This window comes from Hevea brasiliensis, chromosome 7 (assembly GCF_030052815.1).
Source record: "Hevea brasiliensis isolate MT/VB/25A 57/8 chromosome 7, ASM3005281v1, whole genome shotgun sequence".
In the NCBI taxonomy this organism is placed as follows: domain Eukaryota; kingdom Viridiplantae; phylum Streptophyta; class Magnoliopsida; order Malpighiales; family Euphorbiaceae; genus Hevea; species Hevea brasiliensis.
The window spans coordinates 4,424,244-4,443,920 of NC_079499.1; the positions used below are offsets into that span (position 1 = coordinate 4,424,244).

Below are 19,677 nucleotides of genomic sequence, written 5' to 3' on the forward strand. Positions count from 1 at the left end.
TAATACGATTAATTTTCATGAGTCTTGGTAATTTTAATCTGTTCATAGCTTTTCCATTAAATAAGCAAAATTTTAAAATTGATCAAAATTTCAAAATTTTGAAAGTCTTCTGTGTAGCAATTGCAAATTATCAAAATTTCAATTATCAAATGATTAAAATAAATAGATAATTATTAATTGTATAAGTTTTTAATAATTTATATAATTACTTTAATATTATTTTAAAAAAATTAAAATATAAAAAGAAAAATTTTTCAAAAATTACAAATACTAAGAAGTATATAAGATTCAATATTAAAAGAATGAAGTAAATACTTCGCAAAAAAATAATCAGCTCGAGGAAAAAAAAATGAAACACAAATTAAAAATGATTTTGACTATATATATATATATATATATATATATATATATATATATATATATATATATATTCCTTGAATATTAGCATAATATTTAAGATAGTATCTTTCCCTTTTTTTTTCAGAAGAACCCTTAAGCATATTTATTATTATATTTGTTGTCATAGATATATCTTTTAAATCAAATATGATTTTTTCTAATTTCATTTATACTATAAAAATATTACATTGTTACTTTTTTATAAAAGAATATTTAGAGGAAAATAAATAATAATTATTTGAGAAATGAAGTTTTAATTTGATTTGAATAGATATATAATTATTTAAATTTAATATAAATTTAAATTGTATGTACTATATTTATCAAAATAATATAGTTTTAAAATATTAAATATAAAAATAAATATTAAATTAATTTATTAAAATAAAAATAATAAATAATTTTTATAACATGCGGGTAAATAGTTTATATTAAAATTTGACTAGTTATGTATTTAGTATTCTATTTTTTTAGCAAATTTTGAGTTTTTTCTCTCTATTATTCAATAATTTGATTGGATTAATTAAGATATTTTTTAAGTTTAAAAATTAATATTTATTAATTAAGTTTAATTTAATATTCATATAATTGAATATTGAAAGTTGATTAGTATTCTAATTTTTTATGAATTTTATTATTTTTTATATATTAATTAGATTAAATATTGTTGTTGGAACTCTTATTGGGAAAATTATTTTTTTAATATATTAGTTAGAGAGTATGAAAAAATAATTTAAAATTAAATTTAATAAATTTTAATTATAATAATATTAAAATAATAAAATAATATTTTTCAAACTATTTTTTTAACAAAATATAAAATGATATTTTTATTTAGAATAATTTTAACTTTCTAAATTCAATGCTAAACAGATATTTAGATTTATTCTAAATTTAGAGATTATTATTTATTTATAATTACTTATACTTTGAAAATCTAATCATATTAATCGTGTCATTAAATATTGAAAGTTCTCTGATTATTATAATTTTTTTTATTTTGTAATTTTAATATTTAAAAATCTAATTATTGCATTATTTTATTTTTTAAGAATTATAAATTGTTTATTTTTAATTTTGATGGGATAAATTAAAAGTTTTACAGTTTAAAATTATTATTTTTTTATAATTAATTATGACTTTGGAAACCTAATCATATTATTAAATATTGCAAGTTTACTTTATATTGCCAATTTTTTATTTAGTAATTTTTAATATTTAAAATCTTAATTATTGCATTATTTTTTTTATAATATTGAAGTTTTATATATTTTTTTATACTTTGATTGGACAAAAAATATATATATTTTTACGTTTAAAAATTAATATTTATTTGAAGTAATTAATCATAACTTTTAAAATCTAATGACATTAATCATATCATTAACTTTTGAAATCTATTTCTTTTATTTATATTAATTTTTAGATATTTTTATTTTTTTTTTAATGTCATAACATATATAAATTATTAAAAAAAGAGAAAATTCAATAGATTAACTGAAGATATCGCGAGATTTACGAACTATAAGATTCTCCCGAGATATACCGAAGCGAACCCAAGACAACCTCGGAACAATGAAATATTACAGAGGCGGGAATTGCAAAAATCGAATTTTCTTGAAACAGAAATGCGTTTTAGTTTTCTCCTCTGCCGCCTAAATTTTTCTTTACCGCCAAAAATAATTTACATAAAATAATAAATTAATAATATAATAATAATTTAACAATTGTGGGTCTAAAAAAATTATTTTTTGATAAAAATTATTTTTTTATGTATCAAAAATAATTTTTCTTTTTAAAAAAATCATAACTACTTTTTTTCGAGTTATTATATTATGATTAATTTGTCATTAATCTTAAGTGAAATAGTTGGGTTATGATATAATTACTCACTAACCACATAATCCAAAATCCTATCCGTACACGTGTACTAATCCCACCCCTCCATCAATCATCCGCATAAATAACTTTCCCTTCCGTCGGTACTTTAGAGTAGTGAAATCCCACTCTCAGGAAACACATTTCAAACGTCAAAATCACTTGCTTTGGATTTTGGCGTTCAAAGCTTCGTATCTGCAGTGGAAATGGCGGATTCGACTAAACAGAATAATGTTAGGTCTATGAACCCATGGTTTCTCCATCTACAGAAATTGGGTCTTGAGCTCAAATGCCCTCTTTGGTTTGTGCTCTTTTTTTTTTGCTTCTCTTGATTGTTCTTTGATTTCTTTTGGTATGTATATATCTGTTATTGGCTCTAATCTTTTGGGTATTTGCAGCTTAAACTTCCTAAAACGACCAATTTTGCTTCCTTGTGATCATATTTTCTGCAAGTTCGTATCTTGTCCTCGAGTCTTATTATTTTTCTTCCTTTTCCCTCTTCCGTACTTCTTGGGTAATGTCGAATCTTTATTTTTGTTGATTTAACGTGTAATTTGTGCCTGGGTTTTTGAATTTATTGCAGCGCATGCCTACCCGAAACGACGCAGTTTGGCCCAGAGTGCCCTGTTTGTAAAGCTCAATATCTTGATCGGGGTATGTTCCTTCATTCTTTTATGGGTCGGATTGACATTGCCCATTAACCTATAGGTTATTGTTTGTTACTTGGAATGCTGGGTTCTTTTTGATTTCTTAGGTATTGATTCCTGGAAAAATATTTTAACTAGTGTACTTGTGTTTCCTTTAACAACATTAAGATAGAAGTTGTTAATCTCATGTGTTTGCTGAGGTATATGGTACCAATGTTCCATGTAGCATAGTTGATATGGATAGATAAAGCTTTCGGCTCTCTCTCAATTGCTAACTTTTAGGTTCTATTTTTCTTGAATTACTTGTCAAAGTAATTGAAGTTAAATGGACAATGTCAGTCTTAAAGCAAACATGGCTTGCTATAATTATAATGAGCCCCTTAACTGAGTAAGTGCCATAGGAAAGGTTATTCTCCTTGCAAGTATCATAATCTATATATCTATACCAATGCTAACCTTTTCTCTTTATGCATCTTTTGTACAACAATTCGACAATGAAAATCACGTAAAGAAATTTCCTATCAAACTAAAGTGCTATTCATTGTTTGGATAATTTTCTCAAATCATAGCTAATTAATACTAACTAATGCTACTTTTTTGCTCTCTTTTCATGTGTTAATTATTGTGTGGAATCATTGAATTTAAATAATTAAAAATATAATATAAAAATAGTTACATTCTATAATTTTATACAATAATAATTTGAAAATTTTAAAAATCTGCAAGATGTGTGGGCAAATGACTAGTTACTAAAATGCTGATGTGGGTTGCAGATCTGAGGGCCTTGTCTTTCATTGAAAACTTGGTAACAATCTATAGAAGTTTGGATGCTGCTTTCTGTGCCAATCTGTTCCAGTCCAGCTCATCTGGTATGATCTCTTTGTATGCTGTCATCTGATACCCATTGGTTTACCTAGTTTTCTTCAATTATAGCATTTTCATTTCAAGTTTACTTTTTGTGGAGATCCTTGTAGGTACTGGGAGAATTTTGGAGCAATGTCCAACTTCAACAGGTGCAGATTGCAATGATAAGTCAAGTAAGGAATCATTTAAAGCTGCTAGGGAGGATAATTCAAGCAGTGGGGGTTCCATGTTTATACTGGGAGGCAATAAGTTAGCTCAGGTTCCATCGAATTGTTCTGTTGAAAATGGGGTTCAAAAGATTGACATGGCAGACAAATGCAATGTGACAAGGCACCTTAAAGATAAAGAATATGATATAGTTGGCAGTGGAGGAAATGAAGGTGATGGAGAGCAGAATATCAATTCTCCACCAGCAAGTTCTCATATAAGAGTTGGAGGAATCCAAGAGTGTATGACTATGGTAATAGGAACAAATCAAGTGGATCAATTGTCAGCTGGTAGCCCTCCTTCATTTGGTGATATTAGGAGTTCAGAAAATGAAAGTTATGATCAGGGTGGTGATATTGTAAGAATTCTATAGTTGCTTTTAGTAACTTTATTATTATTATTTTTTTTACTCCTAAAGCTAAATTAAGCATGGGACTAGCTTTAAAGTTCTGTTCAGAAATTCTCTATGCTTGGTTTGTTTCAAAATTTTTGAAAGTACAAAGTTGCAGATTAAGATCGGGGTGTTATGAGCTATCATCAGTCATTTGTGCTCCCCCTCTGGCAGTTCTTTTCCATATTTTTGAAGAGTTGCTTGAATTGTTATCTTTGTTGCTTGTTGCTTGTTGCTTGTTGCTTGTTTCTTGCCTATCTAGTATAGCAACATATGTGAAGTTGGGTATGTGGGTACCTGAAACAAATGTTAGTATTTTGTTTGAGGTGTCATTGAAACATGAATATGCATACACTTGCAATTTGTCTGCAATAAGCAATTGAGCATGTTTCTATTTACATAATGATGAAGTGCAATTCTTTTTCCCATCTTCCTTTTAGTTTTTCACTTGTTTAAGAATTTCATTGTTTATTGCAGAGTCCAAAAAATTATCAAGCAAATAGATTGTTCAAGAGAAATCTTGATGATAGCATGAGACAAGAGAGATATGACTGTTTTGTCTCTAGAAATGATGGAGTTGATGCAAGGGACTCGAAGAGACATAAGAAGTTGAGCTATGGTCCACTGAATGCATGCACAAATAATATGGATAGTATGCCAGTTAGTTCTCAAGCTGGTAATTTGGGGACTCATTACTCTCAATCAGAAGATAAATCTGAGCTACCTGTTAATGGTGCACAGCCTCTTACAGCGTTAGATGACTCATCCGCAGGAAAAGCTGTTTGTGGATTTTGCCAGTCCTCTAGAATCTCCAAGGTGAATTATCCATTTATGCTTGGTTAATATAATAATTTGTACTTTTCTATTTACATTTTTGTACACTGTTGCCAAAGAATGTTGACATTGATCGAAAATATTCCTTGGGTAAAAGAACAATAACATCTAGCCACCAAAGCTATATATGTATTTTACATTTCTCCCTTTCTTTTTCAGGACACTGGTCCAATGTTGCACTATGTCAATGGGAAGTCAGTAGAGGGTGATGAGGCATTTCTATCCACTGCCATACATGTTCATAGGGCATGTATTGAATGGTATACCTTTGGCATTTTCTTGCTGATTATGTTATAAAATAATGTGAGTTTTGATATCTAGTGTGCAATGATCAATGACTCCTTTTACTATCTTTCCTGCTTATAGATTGTTATGTTCAATGACATGCAGGGCACCACTGGTCTATTTTGTTGATGAAACTGTTAAGAATCTGAAGGCTGAGTTGGCTAGGGGTGCGAAACTAAAGTGTAGCAGCTGTGGGCTGAAGGGAGCAGCTCTAGGCTGCTATCTAAACTCTTGCAGGAGAAGTTACCATGTTCCTTGTGCAAAGGCAGTCGCTGGTTGCCGATGGGATTTTGTAAGTGCTTGTACTTATGCAATTTCATGCATTTTTTATTAAGCAACTATTTTGTGCCATTGCAGTGAGATACGATTTGGATAATGATGACTTCCTATTATTTGAATTCTTACAGGATGACTACCTTGTGCTTTGTCCATCTCATTCTTCAATCAGATTTCCAAATGAAAAGAAGTCCAAGCCTAAGAAACACAACATAGAACATTGTAACGTGACAACTCAAATGTACATCCTCTTTCTGTTAGTTCTTGTGGTTTCCAGCAAACTGAAAAAAATTGAATTGAGTCAATCTTATTAACTTCTCATGCCCTGTGCCCCTGCCCCTGCGCCACCCCCCCACCCCCACCCCTCATCCTCTCCTTTGTCTTCCTTTTATATCAAATATGGATTATCTTGGGCTCATTCTAACATAATTTGTTTTTGAGCCATTCATCAGAGGGGTAATTTTTTTGTGCTCATGAAAAAAAAAAGATTGGTTGGAATGTGTTTCTACTCCTTTTATGTTGTAAATTAAGTAGGTCACTGCATCTTAATTTGTAGTTTGACATGTGTGTTGTTCTTCATGCAGAGCTCCAAAACAGTCTAATTTTTTGTCAGAATCGTTTAACGGAGCAAAAGGGTGGGTTTTTTGTGGATCTGCTCTGTCTTCTGAGGAGAAGGTTTGTTTAGATGAGATTAATATATGGGTTTCTCCTATTTTCTTGATACAAAGCATTTCTCCAATGTGGTGTTTTGGTATGCATTGTGGTACATTATGTTGTTAAAATTGCTGATATATAGTTTACGTCTATGATGGTACAGTGTCTTTTGGTTGAGTTTGGGAGCATGATTGGCGTGTCTGTAACCAAATTCTGGAAACCAAATGTCACACATGTCATTGCAGCCACAGATACAAAGGGTGCATGCACCAGGACATTGAAAGTTCTCATGGCAATTTTGAATGGGAGATGGGTTCTTACAATTGACTGTGAGTTGTCTTATCTTCAACTTGATTATTGTCTCATTTTGTGCTGATTAATTTGGTATGTTGTTTGCATCCTTTATTTTCTGTGCTCCGGCTTTTGTCTTGGAGTACTATCATATGTCCCATTTTGTGGTACATTGGGTGGGCTAAGCCCAGACTATCGATGGCCCTAGGCCAAACATCTAGTGCTTGTGTTTGCTCAAAGTACCATATGTTTTAAGGTTGATCAAATGGATCAAATCAGTGTGGAATTGCTCAAGGATTGTAGAAAATTGGCTAGCACGCATTTTTGCTTCTACATGAGTGTGTTGGATTCAGCACATCAAATAACTTTGAATCATCTCTCAACAGTCTGCAATCAAGGATTATTCTACTATTTGGGTCCCTCATTATTTCATTTCCCTGGGGTGGGAAGTAGCATGTTAGAAAATATACAACTCAATTCAATTCAATTCAACTAAGCCTTTAACTTGTAGTTAATTTTCTTATTATTATTGATAAACATTGGCCTTATGCAATGAACTTGTCCATTGTTTTTAATTTTAATATCTGTGTGTTTCTTTAGCCTTTCTTCTTGACTGAGCTGCTACTTGTTGGTTCCAACATGTCTCACTATTTATAAAACTACTAATTTGTGCTTTGCAGGGGTTAAGGAATGCATGAAATCTTTGCGTCCTGTTGATGAAGAACCTTATGAAGTTAGTCTCGACAACCATGGGTGCTACAATGGCCCCAGAACTGGCAGGCTCAGTGTGTTGGACAAGGTAAGTATCCTTGTGAATGCTTTGGTGCAAAAGCATGAAGGTGCATTGGTGTCTCCAGATTATGAAAATTCCAAACTTCAAAGTACTTTTTAGATTTTCCACTGCAACTTGTTCTTGTCAACACCCTTTCTTTTATGAAATTTTAAATGAAAGAAAATTAATTGAAAGTCCAATTTCAGTTTTGGGTTTTACCATTGTATCTAAGCTATGAATGCTGGGCGTTGGTTTGATTTGCTTGGTTCATTTTGTAGGCACCAAAACTCTTCAATGGCTTGAAATTCTATTTTTCTGGTGACTTTGTGTTGGGTTACAAGGAAGATCTTCAGAATTTGGTCAAAGCTGCAGGAGGTACTATTTTGGGGAGAGAGGAAGAATTAGTGAAACAAATTAATGACCCAGAAGCTCCTTCAAAAACTTTAGTCGTCTATAACCTTGATCCTCCGCAGGGATGCAAGTTAGGAGAGGAAGTTACAATTCTTTGGCAGAGACTAAATGAAGCAGAGAATTTAGCTGCTAAAATTGGATCCCAGGTCATTGGTCATACATGGGTATTGGAATCAGTTGCTTCGTATAAGTTGCAGTCTTTCATCAGCTTGCATAGTATTCGCGATGCGAGTAACTTGATAGTGTAAAATAAAAGGTACTAGTGTTTTTTTAGGTTATGTTCATTCTGTGCCCTGAGATAGGTTAATTGTTTTGTTAGATTCATCTATGTAATAGTGCTCAGGATGTTGTAATTTTAATGTTTTGAAAATGAAATCAAGTTGCCCTTACCCCAATATATATGGTGGGTTGGCATAATGTTAAAATTGTCTTTCAATCAATTTACCTTTGAAGCAAATACTAAAAGAAGGAAGAAATCATCATTCCTTTAGGTAAGTCTAAAAATCTTTTAAAAAATATTTTTTCACAACCCTTCTCCTTCTAAAATGCTTCTCCTTACACCTGCATGATAAGTATTCAAAAAAGTTAGCAAGCCGTTGCATATTCATAATTGGGTCATCATATTCAATAGGTTTAGTCATATATATTAAAGCCGTCTGCATAAATGTGAAGAAAATGCTTAGAAACCACCAGTTAAAGAATGAGAGCTTCTGTATCCTTTCCTTGGGTTCAAAATCATCAAACTGGTCAGTCCACCCATGGTGGACATGTTAGGCTTGGTTCCATCAGTTCCTGCTGCAATCATATGTATATATATATATATAGTGCAGAATAAAAAAACACCTTCCACCTCTTCTTTTATGCCATGACCACATGATGGAGATCTCAGAGCAGGCAGTGAAACTGCTAGGGTTAAGACGCACCTGTGTTAATAAACCTTGCTCGGAGGTCGACCCTGTAAAGGGATCGAGTGGATAAGTTAGTGATCAATGTTTCAATCTACGGGTTATTAAAAAAATTAATTAAATATAACACTATAATATAAATGAATAAATATAATTAATTAAATTTTAATAATATAAAATTATATTTTAACATTCATTAAATTATATTTACATAAATTTTAATAATACTTTTAAATTTTATATAAAAGCATTCAAGTAAAATAATACATAAAAACTTCTATAAATGCATAATTATCTTTTTAATAGTAAATTAAGGTAAGGGAGAGGGTTATATCTCATTGTGTACAAGTTGACAATAATTCTCAACCATGAGAAGATAAAAGAAATAATAATTATATTTTGGTATATATTAATTTATTCTTTTTTTTTTTTTTTTGGGTTATTTAATCATGTGCATATCAGACTGAAAATGATGCAGTTGTCATTGAGATTGGCATTTGTGGAAGTTTCTTCCCTAAGCTATGACAAATTTTTATATCATTAACCTTGTCCAAAAATGGCATCTGGAATTCGGCAGGAAAGATTATGAATATATGGAAAATTTTTGTTTAGACTCGATTAATCATGAATTTAATTAAAATGAAAATATGTGATCTTATCATTCTTAAATCAAGATGAATTGAGTTTAGATAAGAAAAGTCCATGAATACATATTTCGGTATAGTTTTTAAAGAATTAAAACAAAAGATATTTGACAAACTTTTTTTTTTTTGGGTGCAACTCAAGGATGAAATACAATCCACAGTTGTTATAATTCTTGAGGTGCTGATAGTTGTTCCTTGTATAGAACATACAGGAGGTTCATCAGCTTAGCTCAGGGAAATTTCCATTTCTTCATGCATATCTCTTTTGGATTCTATGTCCACATTATAAACAAACAAATTAGCTACCACCAAATAGAGAAAAAAATTGACGAGGCTCAAGACTGCCAAGAATGCATAATAGTAGTCTAAATGGGAGATGTTAAGATTATCCAAAATCCACCCTTTTTGGCCATGCTTCTGTGTGATATCAGCAACTGTTTTGAGAAGAAAACTACTGAGAAAATTCCCAATTGCCAAGCTACTAGTGAAATATGAGGTCCCCAAGCTCTTCATTCCTTCTGGAGCTTGGTCGTAGAATAATTCTAGCTTTGCAACTTCCAGGAAAGTATCAGCAACCCCCATCAAAGCAAACTGAGGGAGGAGAAAGAAAACACTGAGAGGAATTATCTGATGTTTACCAACAATATTATGATCTCTTGCAACACTAAGTCTCTTCCTTTCAACAAAGCATGCAGTGACCATAATGAGAACATGCAGGATTAGACCAATTCCTATTCTTTGAAGCAATGTGATCCCTCTGGGGTTATTGGTGTAACGCCTGAGGACTGGCACCAGGAAACGATCATATAGGACAAGACTTATAAGCATAAAGATTGTGACAAATGCTGTGAGACATGCTGGAGGGATTTCAAAATGAGGTCCCATGCTTCTATCCAGGGTGGTGCCTTGTTTGATGAAGAGTGTGCCTACTTGAGCTAAGGTGGCGCTGGGTATGAATGTTGTCAGTAAAACTGGAAGCATTTTTATCATTTGCTTGGTTTCTTCTACCTGAGTCACTGGACATAGCATCCATGGTGAACTTCTTGATCCACCAATCTTTACAGCAGCTTTGTCGAGGATTCTGCAGGAATTTCATAGGTAGATTGTGATAGCCATAGTACTAGAACCTATATAGTATTGGATTCATCTCCAAAATTATAAAGTTTCAAGTTGAATTTTAATCAAAATCCAATGAAAAAAAAAGAATACTAATAAATTTAGCAAAGGGAGTTAACCTTAAGGAAGGGGTGTGATCGATTCTGAATCTGGCAGATTTGGAGTACTCGTCTATGCCAAGTTCGTGAAGCTCTTTGGGATCATTTGGGACAGGTACCTGCCACTTCCTCATAGCAGCAATCAAAACCTGTGCAATTTTAGTGAATGGACTCCCAGCAGGCAACTTATGCCTATAGAAAGGAGTGCCCATCAAGAACACAAAGATGGAAATTGCAAATCCTGCTGTAGGAAGGCCATAGCCAAGAGTCCAACCCACATTGTCTTGTATGTACACCAAGAAAGCGTTTGAAAAAAGGGTACCAAAGAAAATGCTGAACATCCACCAGTTAAAGAATGAGAGCTTCTGTATCTTTTCCTTTGGTTCAAAATCATCGAATTGGTCTGCACCCATGGTAGAGATGTTTGGCTTGGTTCCACCAGTTCCTACTGCAATTATGTATAATGCACAGTAGAAGACACCTTTTTGGAAAGGAGAGGCATGCTTGTCACATTCCTCTTCTTTGATCCCTGGGCCGCATGATGGAGGTCTTAGTGCAGGTACTGAAACTGCTAGGGTAATGAGGCACATTCCCTGTTTGTTTATATGGGAATTGTTTCATATTTTAGAATTTGCAAAATTCAACTCCATGATTGAATACTTATATACTTACAGAAGCATAAAGAGGCCTCTAACTAATTCAAAAAATTAAGGGAAATTTAAATAAAAAGAGATATTTTGTGTGATGTTTTTCTCTATTTCATGAAAAATTATATGCATAAAGATTTTATTATAAACATCGATCATGGTGAATCCAACGTAGATCTCACCATACGCGTTCAATTATGCATGGTGCATGGCATCCTCCACTCCAAGACTCATAATAATATAATAATGAGGAAATTTAAATTAAAATAGATATTAATTTCTATTTTTTTAGTGGAATTTGAGATATAATTAATTACCAAGAAATAAATAGCCGATGCAATGAGAAAAGTCCAGAATCGACCAAGATGAGCATCAGCAAGATAAGCACCTAAAATGGGTAAAATCCAAGCAGTACCAACCCAATTGGTGACATTATTTGAGGATGTTACAGTGCCTTCATGGAGCTTCTTTGTCAAATACAGCACCAGATTTGATGCTATCCCATAATATGCCATCCTCTCAAATATTTCATACCCTACAAAACCACACCCACTAAGTAATCTTCATCGAGAAAGAATATAAAAGAAGTAAATATATATACACCAATCAAAACTTTCACTGGTTACGTACCCACAATAAAGGAACAAGCTCTCCATCTCCCAGTGTTTGATCTTAAGATGGGTTTGCCTTTGATATCCACAGTCCCATCTTCTGTATAATCTTCTCTCCTATCTGCTTCTACGTTAGCCATTTGTGATGGAGAAATAAAGCTTGAGGTCTTAGCTGCATATCATGTGAGAAATTAGTAGCCTTTTTTATAAAGCACCTTGCTGATTTATATAGTTAACTACAAGATACTTTAATTTTTAACCTCAAAAATAGAAAATTTTTTTCCATTTTTCTTCACCATTGAGCTTGATTATGATCCCTGCTAATATTATGTTAAGGTCTTAATTAAGGAAATTAAAATCAAAGCAATCTTTAATAACATATATCAAGCCCTTTATCATGCACGAATTAAGATTGGAGGTTGAATTTAAACATTTTGTTATTAATTAATTTAAATATTCAAGAAGAAACCAATTTATAAAATGATTGTACTTATTAAAAAAGTTAAATTTAGCTCATTTTTAATTGAAATTTCAATTTAAACTTAATTTAGGTCAAAATTTAAAATTTATAAATCAAATTTTTTGATTTAAATGAAAGAAATTTCAAGAAATTAAATTTGTTAATTTTAGACTAAATTTCTCGATTTAAGCCAAGAAAATAAGAAGTTCAATTTTTTAATTTTCAAGTTAAATTGAGTTTAAATTAAAACTTTAAAATTAAATTGAATAAAAATTTAAAAATAGATTAAATTAAAATTTTCTAATAATACAGATATATAATTGAGTTTTAAGCCATTTTTCATATGGAAATCTTTTCATATTTTCTTTCATTCATGACTTTCATATTTTTTTTATTTTTCATATATATATTTTAAATCTCATTAACCCTAATTTTTTTTATGGAAATAGTTTGATAATTTCTATTTTTATATCTCTCAATTTTTTATATTTGTATTCTTGTTTTGTTTTTCCCTTTTTCTTGTTTTATTTTTTTTCCCCTTTTTCTCATTATTTTTCCGTATTTTCATCCCACGTTTCTCGTCTATGTTAAAGATAAAATTTAAAAAAAAAAAAAAGAATGTATGGAAAAAAAAAAAAAAGCAACCAAGGTTGGTGAGCTGCTGAAGTATCGACTTAACTCTAGGCGAATGATTTCCCATTGATCAGTCGATTTTTATATATTTCCAATATCAAATCTTTATTTTTAAAATATATTAATATATTTTCACTGGAAAATTATGATTTTACTATTCCTGAATGCATACATCCATCCACACAATATTAAGAATCATAATAAGTTGTTGGATTATAAATTTCACATAAAAAAATATAAAAAATAAAAAAATAAATATAAATAGTTAGATTATGATATTAATTTAACTAATTATTTCGATATAAAGTTACTCAATCGCTTATATAAATATAAATTAAAATAAATTAATACATAATTTATTCAATATTCTCTTCAACTTTAACATAAGCCATATATAAAAACATAATAAATCTTACCTATATTCTTCGTTCATTCATTTGTTAATTCTTTTATTGATTGAATGTATAAATAGACATATTACTTCTAGTAAAGGGGTGTTTAGTTCATCTATTGGGTACGACTGATAACTGATAGACATCTAAACAGATGAACTAAAATGTTTGATTAGTTTCAAAAAATAAAACTGATAGCTGATAGGTAACTAATATGATACCCATGAGCTGTAGTTTGTATCAGCTCTATTTTTAGAACTGTTTCTCATCAAATAACTGATTTGATTTTTTATTTTAATCATATTATTTTTTTTATTTAACTCAAATTAATATGATTAATGATTTTATTTTTTTATTTATAATTTTAATATTTTAATTAACACATTTTAACTTTATTAAAATATTTTTTATTAATAACATAAAATATAAAATATTTATTTATATCTAAAAGCTTTAAATTAATTATAAATTTTTTTATCAATAATAATTATTATTTTATTAATTTATCTATATTTTTTAAGTTATTTAATTATTTTTTATTTTAATAATAAAATAAATAATATAATAAATTAATAATTATATATTTATTTTAATAATATAATAAATAATATAATATATTAATTTAATAATTATATATTTAATTTAATAATAAAATAATTATTTAATATATATCTTTTTTAATTATTTTATATATAAATAAAAATAATTAAATATAATTTTATTAAATACTTAACATAAATTAATTAACGATTACAATTATTAATTAACAGTTATTAATCAGTTAAATTAATCAGTCGAAATACTCTCTCCGATTTATTTAGAGGTCTTTTCAAAAAAGCCAAAACTAGGTTTTCGCTGGGTTCTTCTACCTTTTGAGTAGAGGGAGCCTATCTCTAGGTGGAAGTGGGCTTGTCTCCCTCCCCACACTCTAGTTGAGTGTAGATATCCTTTTGGTCTTTGGTTTTGGTTTATGTAGAGTTTTTCTTTTGTGATTTGTGTGACTTTGGCTTGTTGGGGTGCAAAATGTAGGTTTACCTGTTTTTAGGGTAGAATAAAGAAAGATTGACTCAAGGATTAAAAACCGACATTTTTGAAGTTTGCTTGCTGGTGCTTCATGGTCTCTTCTCAAAATCAGCAGCCGAAGAAGTCCAAGCGTTTCTGATATGAACTTGCCTAACTCCACCTCAAAAGCTAGCTTACAAGGGGAGGTTTGCAAACTCATATATATAACACCCAAGACCTCTCTCGAGGAACCGATGTGGGACGCATCAGTTTCTCCTGGAGATGATATTTATTAGTTGCTTGTTGGGGTTTCTTTTTGGCCATGGTTGGGTCTCAAGCCTTGCATGATTATGACAGGAGCTCCTCTTTCTCCTACAAGTTGCTCTAGTTTGGTAGGTCCTGATAAGGCAGCACTGAGGATTCTTCAGCTAGATTGGGGAAGAGCTACTGGGGAGGGTTAAGGTGGGAAGGGACATGGGCTTATGTTACCGGGCCTGCAATTGGCTTCGTTCTTTATGTAAATCAAACTTCTAGTCTAAATCTTTGTAACCTGTTTGATAGGCTTTTATGTAATGTTAAGTGCATCTAAAAAAAAAAAAAAAAAAAAAAACATACAAATTAAATTATACACGCAAAGGTAAGAAAATTTTGCGTACAAACATACAGATTTTTTTCTTTTTTCTACACAAAATCAAAATAATATTAGGAATGAATCCAAATGAGGATGTTTGGAACGTTTATAGAAGATCCATTGCAAATGTTGGTAATAGTTCTTAATGGTTTTCATTAGTGCCCCCCATGATGAAGGCTTCCACATTCTGTTGAACCAGAAGAATTCGCTTGGCTGTGCTCGAAGTCCCCTCCATCACACAAGTAGAGGTTATCACTTTCTTGAGAATTTGACGTGAAGAGACGAAGGAAATGGGACAAATTAGTAGAGACCCACACCACACATGCCCACCAAGCTTTCCAACTACCAATACATCTTATATTTTAAAATATTATACATTTTATATTTTAAATTTACGATAAACCAAATTTAAATACATCTTATATTTTCATTGGTGCTCTTTGGATACTATTTTTCTATAAATAAGCAGCCAACTTTGAGCGGATTGACGGTCCAGATACAGTAGATTTTTCTTATAGCTTTACAGAATCCCAAAATTTACAGGTTAGTGCCCACAATCCTAACGGTCACTTGCTTTTTCTCCTAAAATAATAATGATAAAACACTACACCTCTTCTTCTTCAAAATCTATCGACCGTTGTGTCCCTACCGCCTTTTACCAACGCTCCTGCTCATCCTCCTCTTCTTTTCAATCCAACAATGAGGACCCATTAAGCAATCTGTGGAGAAAATTAACCTCTACTTTCAAGAGACAGAGGCAGTGAGGAAAAGGGGATTTCTCAAATGGGTTGCTTTCTTGCGTGCTTTGGTTCCTCCAAAGATCGCAAACGCCGCAAACAGAGGCGCAAGGTTCAACCTCGGGACCAGGTAAAGCCCAGTCTTTTCTTCGGACTTCTTTCCTTATGGATTTCTCATTCTTTGTTTGGCTTCCAAGAGAGGAAGAGAAAAAAGAGTGGAAATAAATATTTAAAATCTTGATATGTTGTATTGATCTTCAATTTTCATTACAACAAACAAATGGACATTCAATTGATCGATTGTATGAGTTATGATTTCCATTGCAGAGGAATGCAGGTTACAATCCAGTGCAACAAGCCGTTTCTTTGGTACAGAACAACCCAGAAAAACCAACTAACACAGTTTCAGAAATCCGGTGAGGAATAAGAAAGTTTTCAACTGGATTTCGAGCATTTCTGCCTTTTCTTTTCCCCTGTTTTCATTTTGGTTTGGTGGTTTAAGTACAGGGATACTCCAGAGGAGCGATTGAGCTTGAGCCCAAGAAAAAAAGTAACATTCAATTCGAATGTGACCACCTATGAGCATGTTACAGTTGAAGAATCCATAGAATTTTCTGGAGAGAATGAAGATGGAAGAAAAAGCCAAGAGAAGGATGAGAATTTAGCAAAACCAAGCCAATCTCAGTCCTCTTCTGAAGATAGTTCGATCACTTCCAGCTCAGGATCTTATCCTTCCAGTCATAGGTACCAGAATTGTAGAGACAGCGATGATGAATTAGACTATGGAGAAAGTGAAATCGAGGACGATGATGGGGTGCTAGATTATGAAGATGATATATATGAGGATGATGGAATTTTAGAATCGAGGTCTAAAGGATCTTTGCCTGCAGGGACACCGCCACCATTTACTGAGGAGATTGACAGTCCTCCAGTGATAAGCGGTTTGCCTGAGAGGGAACTGAGGCCAAATCCGAATGTTAGAGACAGAAGTGCTTATGTGCATTCTGTGCTGAACCCAGTTGAAAATCTCACTCAATGGAAGGCTGTGAAAGCGAAAGGGACAGCACCATTGAAGCAGCAGAAAGAGAATTTCACAGAGGGTCAAGAACCCCGAATTTCATTTAGTTCTGAGCCTAGTTTTAGGGAATTGAGATTCAATGCCAAATTTGATCAATCTAAGAAATCAAACCAAGAAATAGCAGTGGATGCTAGCTTGTCTAACTGGTTGGGTTCATCAGATAGCACACCAGTTACCAAGCCTAGCACAATTGGTTTAGGTACTATTACACCTGAAAAAAGCATGTCACTGGGATCAAATTCCCCAAGAAGCTTTGAAGATAGGCCTATTTTAGGTGCACTAACTGTGGAAGAGCTGAAGCAGTTTTCGGTTTCTTCTTCACCAAGGAGGTCACCCAGTCATAGTCCTGATGAGATGGCTATCATTGGGACTGTTGGAACCTGCTGGAATCACAGTGGCTCTGGCAAGGTTTCTGGCTCAGCTGCTTCTTTCAACTGAATATCAAACACAACCAGCAAATACAGAGAGGTACATTATGTCAAGTAAAATTTTGTGGGGATTCTTTTTGCATTAGGTGATAAATAGTAACTGAACTGGGTCTGCAGGAGCAGGACAAGAGTAACTGAATTGGCACTCTACTCCATTTGAGACCAGGCTGGAGCGAGCTTTGAATGAAGGTGCTACTGCAGCTTTTTACGCTTACACTTCTAATGTTTGCTGAACTTGTCTTGGAGTGTTGTTTGTGCGTGAATTCCATCTATTTTTTTCGTTGTTTTTTGCTTGTGAATTCATGGATATCTGTGATATACGTGCTTTCTGTTGTAATTCTTTCATTGGTTTGATTGAAGATTGATTGTCAATACAATGTAATTCAATTATATTTTTTTTCCCTATCCACATTTCTTCATGGAAGTTGATCTGGGCTAGCTCAGAGGTCAATTCAATTCCCTTCATCAGCTCAAGTCTACAAATACTGCAAAACCCAGTTGTTAAATTTGATTCTTTATCATACCATTACCAGCAAATACTCTCTTTCCGCCTTTAAAGCTAAAAAGGCCTAACTTTATAATTTGCAAACAGGGGAAGGAGGCAAGGGGCACGGGCCCTGAGTTTTTAAAAATCTTCTAAGGAGTATGGTGATAGTTTTTAAAAAGAAAAAATTAGTAGTTTTTATTATTGTTATATAAATTTTATGGAGCAAAAATTTTAATAAGTATTTTAAAATTTTTTAGAATATAAATGTTTGGGCCTGATTGACTGAGAGTTAAGGGGAATCTGGGCAGGATATCCTTTTCAGCTCAAGTGGTATCAGAGCCTCGTAACGTTCCGGTGGTCTCGAGTTCGAGTCTCGAACCTGCGTAAAAAACCACTCTGCGCTAAGAGTGGGCCTGGCGAACCCAGAGTTTGCGCAAGTGGAGGGGAATCTGGTGTGCTGACTGGGCAGGATATCCTTTTCAGCTCAAGTGGTATCAGAGCCTCGTAACGTTACGGGGGTCTCGGGTTCGAGTCTCGCCCCTGCGTAAAAAACAGCTCCGGGTCTGGCGAACCCAGAGTCTGCGCAAGTGGAGTCGTGGTGGGCTTGGGCCTGATTGACTGAGAGTTAAGGACAATCTGGTGCGCTGACTGGGCAGGATATCCTTTTCAGCTCAAAACTATTGTCTATTAAATTTTGATGGGACATTGGGATTAATATTTTAAAAAAATTTTAGGGTTTATTAGTAATTTTATAAAAAAGTTTTTAATTTTCTATCCTTTGAAAAATGATATAACAATGAAATGTAAATCATTTTGTCAAAAGAAAAAAAGAATCATTGTCTTTTAGTCTCTTTTTGTCCATGATTATATTTTTCCACAATCACCAATTTTCTTTCTTTGAAATTTAAATTACTAAATAAGATTATCAAATGAAAGTTTAGCGGCACATTTTTTTTATCATTTTTCTCATCAATTTAAAATTTTAGTAACTTTTTCTCATTGATATTATTGAAATCTCCCTTGCTATAATTTCATAATAATCAACTTATATATAAAAAAAAATTCATAAATTAAAATCATATCATTTAATTTGTTTAATCTTTAATTTTAATTAAATTTATTTTTATAATTACTTTCATGAAAAATTAAATTCGAGATGAATTGGATATGTTTTTTTAATTTTAGACCATCAATATATTGTAAGTTCAATAATTCCTAATGTGAAGCATTCATTATATTTTTTAAATTAACAATAATTTTTTTTTTTTATTTTTATCAAGTTAATTTTATTTTAAAAAAGTATTTCTTGTTAATGTTACTTTTATATTTATGTATTCTTTTATTTAAGAATTATCTTTCATATTTATTTATTTTACATGCTTTATTTAATTAATGGTGAAGTTCCTAGTAATATAGGAACTTAGGAAGTGAATGATTTAAAAATTGAGAATATTTTTTTAATAATTTATAAAAATAAAAATTTAGTGATATTATAATTATTATTAAGAGTTTGTTTGAGATTATTATTGAAACTACTATTAAAAAAATTATTTTTTAAAATATATTAATTAGAGAATAGTAGTAAATAATTTAAAATTAAATTTATTAAATTTTAATCATAATAATATTAAAATAATAAAATAATTTTTTTAAATTATTTTTTTAACATTATTTAAAATAATATTTTTATTTAAAAAAATAATTTTAATCTTTCAACTTCAATGCTAAATAGGCATTAAAACTAATAAATATTCTCAAGAATATATCATGAATGAATAAAAAAATCATAAATAAATTTACATAAATTTTATAGTTTGAATTGCAATTAAAATTTGTATTATAATTAAATATATAAATTTTAAGAATTTCTATAGTTACTTTGGTTAAAATAAATTATAT

The 19,677-nt window shown here is 31.3% G+C and overlaps 3 protein-coding genes across 5 annotated transcripts; 2 read left to right on the forward strand and 1 right to left on the reverse strand.

The window, feature by feature from the left end:
• The first annotated feature begins 2,380 nt into the window (after window positions 1–2,380).
• On the forward strand, window positions 2,381–8,334 carry LOC110657594 (BRCA1-associated RING domain protein 1). Its single transcript, XM_058149804.1, has 13 exons — window positions 2,381–2,578; window positions 2,676–2,729; window positions 2,861–2,931; window positions 3,698–3,793; window positions 3,899–4,353; window positions 4,864–5,202; window positions 5,380–5,480; window positions 5,611–5,797; window positions 5,913–6,022; window positions 6,366–6,456; window positions 6,599–6,764; window positions 7,407–7,525; window positions 7,777–8,334. The coding sequence occupies exons 1-13, from the start codon at window positions 2,484–2,486 to the stop codon at window positions 8,155–8,157; spliced, it is 2,265 nt and encodes a 754-aa protein (XP_058005787.1). The 5' UTR covers window positions 2,381–2,483; the 3' UTR covers window positions 8,158–8,334.
• Window positions 8,335–9,564: 1,230 nt separating this feature from the next.
• On the reverse strand, window positions 9,565–12,130 carry LOC110657595 (protein NRT1/ PTR FAMILY 5.2). The gene is made up of 4 exons (XM_021814849.2): window positions 11,950–12,130; window positions 11,637–11,854; window positions 10,694–11,265; window positions 9,565–10,539 (listed from the first exon to the last, which is right to left on the reverse strand). The coding sequence occupies exons 1-4, from the start codon at window positions 12,068–12,070 to the stop codon at window positions 9,684–9,686; spliced, it is 1,767 nt and encodes a 588-aa protein (XP_021670541.2). The 5' UTR covers window positions 12,071–12,130; the 3' UTR covers window positions 9,565–9,683.
• Window positions 12,131–15,577: 3,447 nt separating this feature from the next.
• LOC110657596 (uncharacterized) lies at window positions 15,578–17,696 on the forward strand. Of its 3 annotated transcripts, none has more exons than XM_021814851.2 (4): window positions 15,578–15,915; window positions 16,113–16,201; window positions 16,293–17,331; window positions 17,415–17,696. In XM_021814851.2, the coding sequence occupies exons 1-3, from the start codon at window positions 15,832–15,834 to the stop codon at window positions 17,299–17,301; spliced, it is 1,182 nt and encodes a 393-aa protein (XP_021670543.2). In that variant the 5' UTR covers window positions 15,578–15,831; the 3' UTR covers window positions 17,302–17,331; window positions 17,415–17,696. The 3 variants fall into 3 exon arrangements, with proteins under 3 accessions (XP_021670543.2, XP_021670542.2, XP_058005789.1); XM_021814850.2 differs by having other exon boundaries at window positions 15,580–15,915; window positions 17,409–17,696; XM_058149806.1 differs by having other exon boundaries at window positions 15,580–15,915; window positions 16,293–17,696.
• Window positions 17,697–19,677: the final 1,981 nt, after the last annotated feature.

Coding starts and splice junctions, on each gene's coding strand:
- LOC110657595 (XM_021814849.2), bottom strand. CDS start 12,070: ATGGCTAACGTAGAAGCAGATAGGAGAGAAGATTATACAGAAGATGGG. Junction 11,855..11,949: donor AGCTTGTTCCTTTATTGTGG/GTACGTAACCAG, acceptor GTGGTTTTGTAG/GGTATGAAATATTTGAGAGG. Junction 10,540..10,693: donor GATCACACCCCTTCCTTAAG/GTTAACTCCCTT, acceptor AAATTCCTGCAG/AATCCTCGACAAAGCTGCTG.
- LOC110657596 (XM_021814851.2), top strand. CDS start 15,832: ATGGGTTGCTTTCTTGCGTGCTTTGGTTCCTCCAAAGATCGCAAACGC. Junction 15,916..16,112: donor AGGTTCAACCTCGGGACCAG/GTAAAGCCCAGT, acceptor TTTCCATTGCAG/AGGAATGCAGGTTACAATCC. Junction 16,202..16,292: donor AACACAGTTTCAGAAATCCG/GTGAGGAATAAG, acceptor GTTTAAGTACAG/GGATACTCCAGAGGAGCGAT.
- LOC110657594 (XM_058149804.1), top strand. CDS start 2,484: ATGGCGGATTCGACTAAACAGAATAATGTTAGGTCTATGAACCCATGG. Junction 2,730..2,860: donor TGTGATCATATTTTCTGCAA/GTTCGTATCTTG, acceptor AATTTATTGCAG/CGCATGCCTACCCGAAACGA. Junction 5,798..5,912: donor CTGGTTGCCGATGGGATTTT/GTAAGTGCTTGT, acceptor GAATTCTTACAG/GATGACTACCTTGTGCTTTG.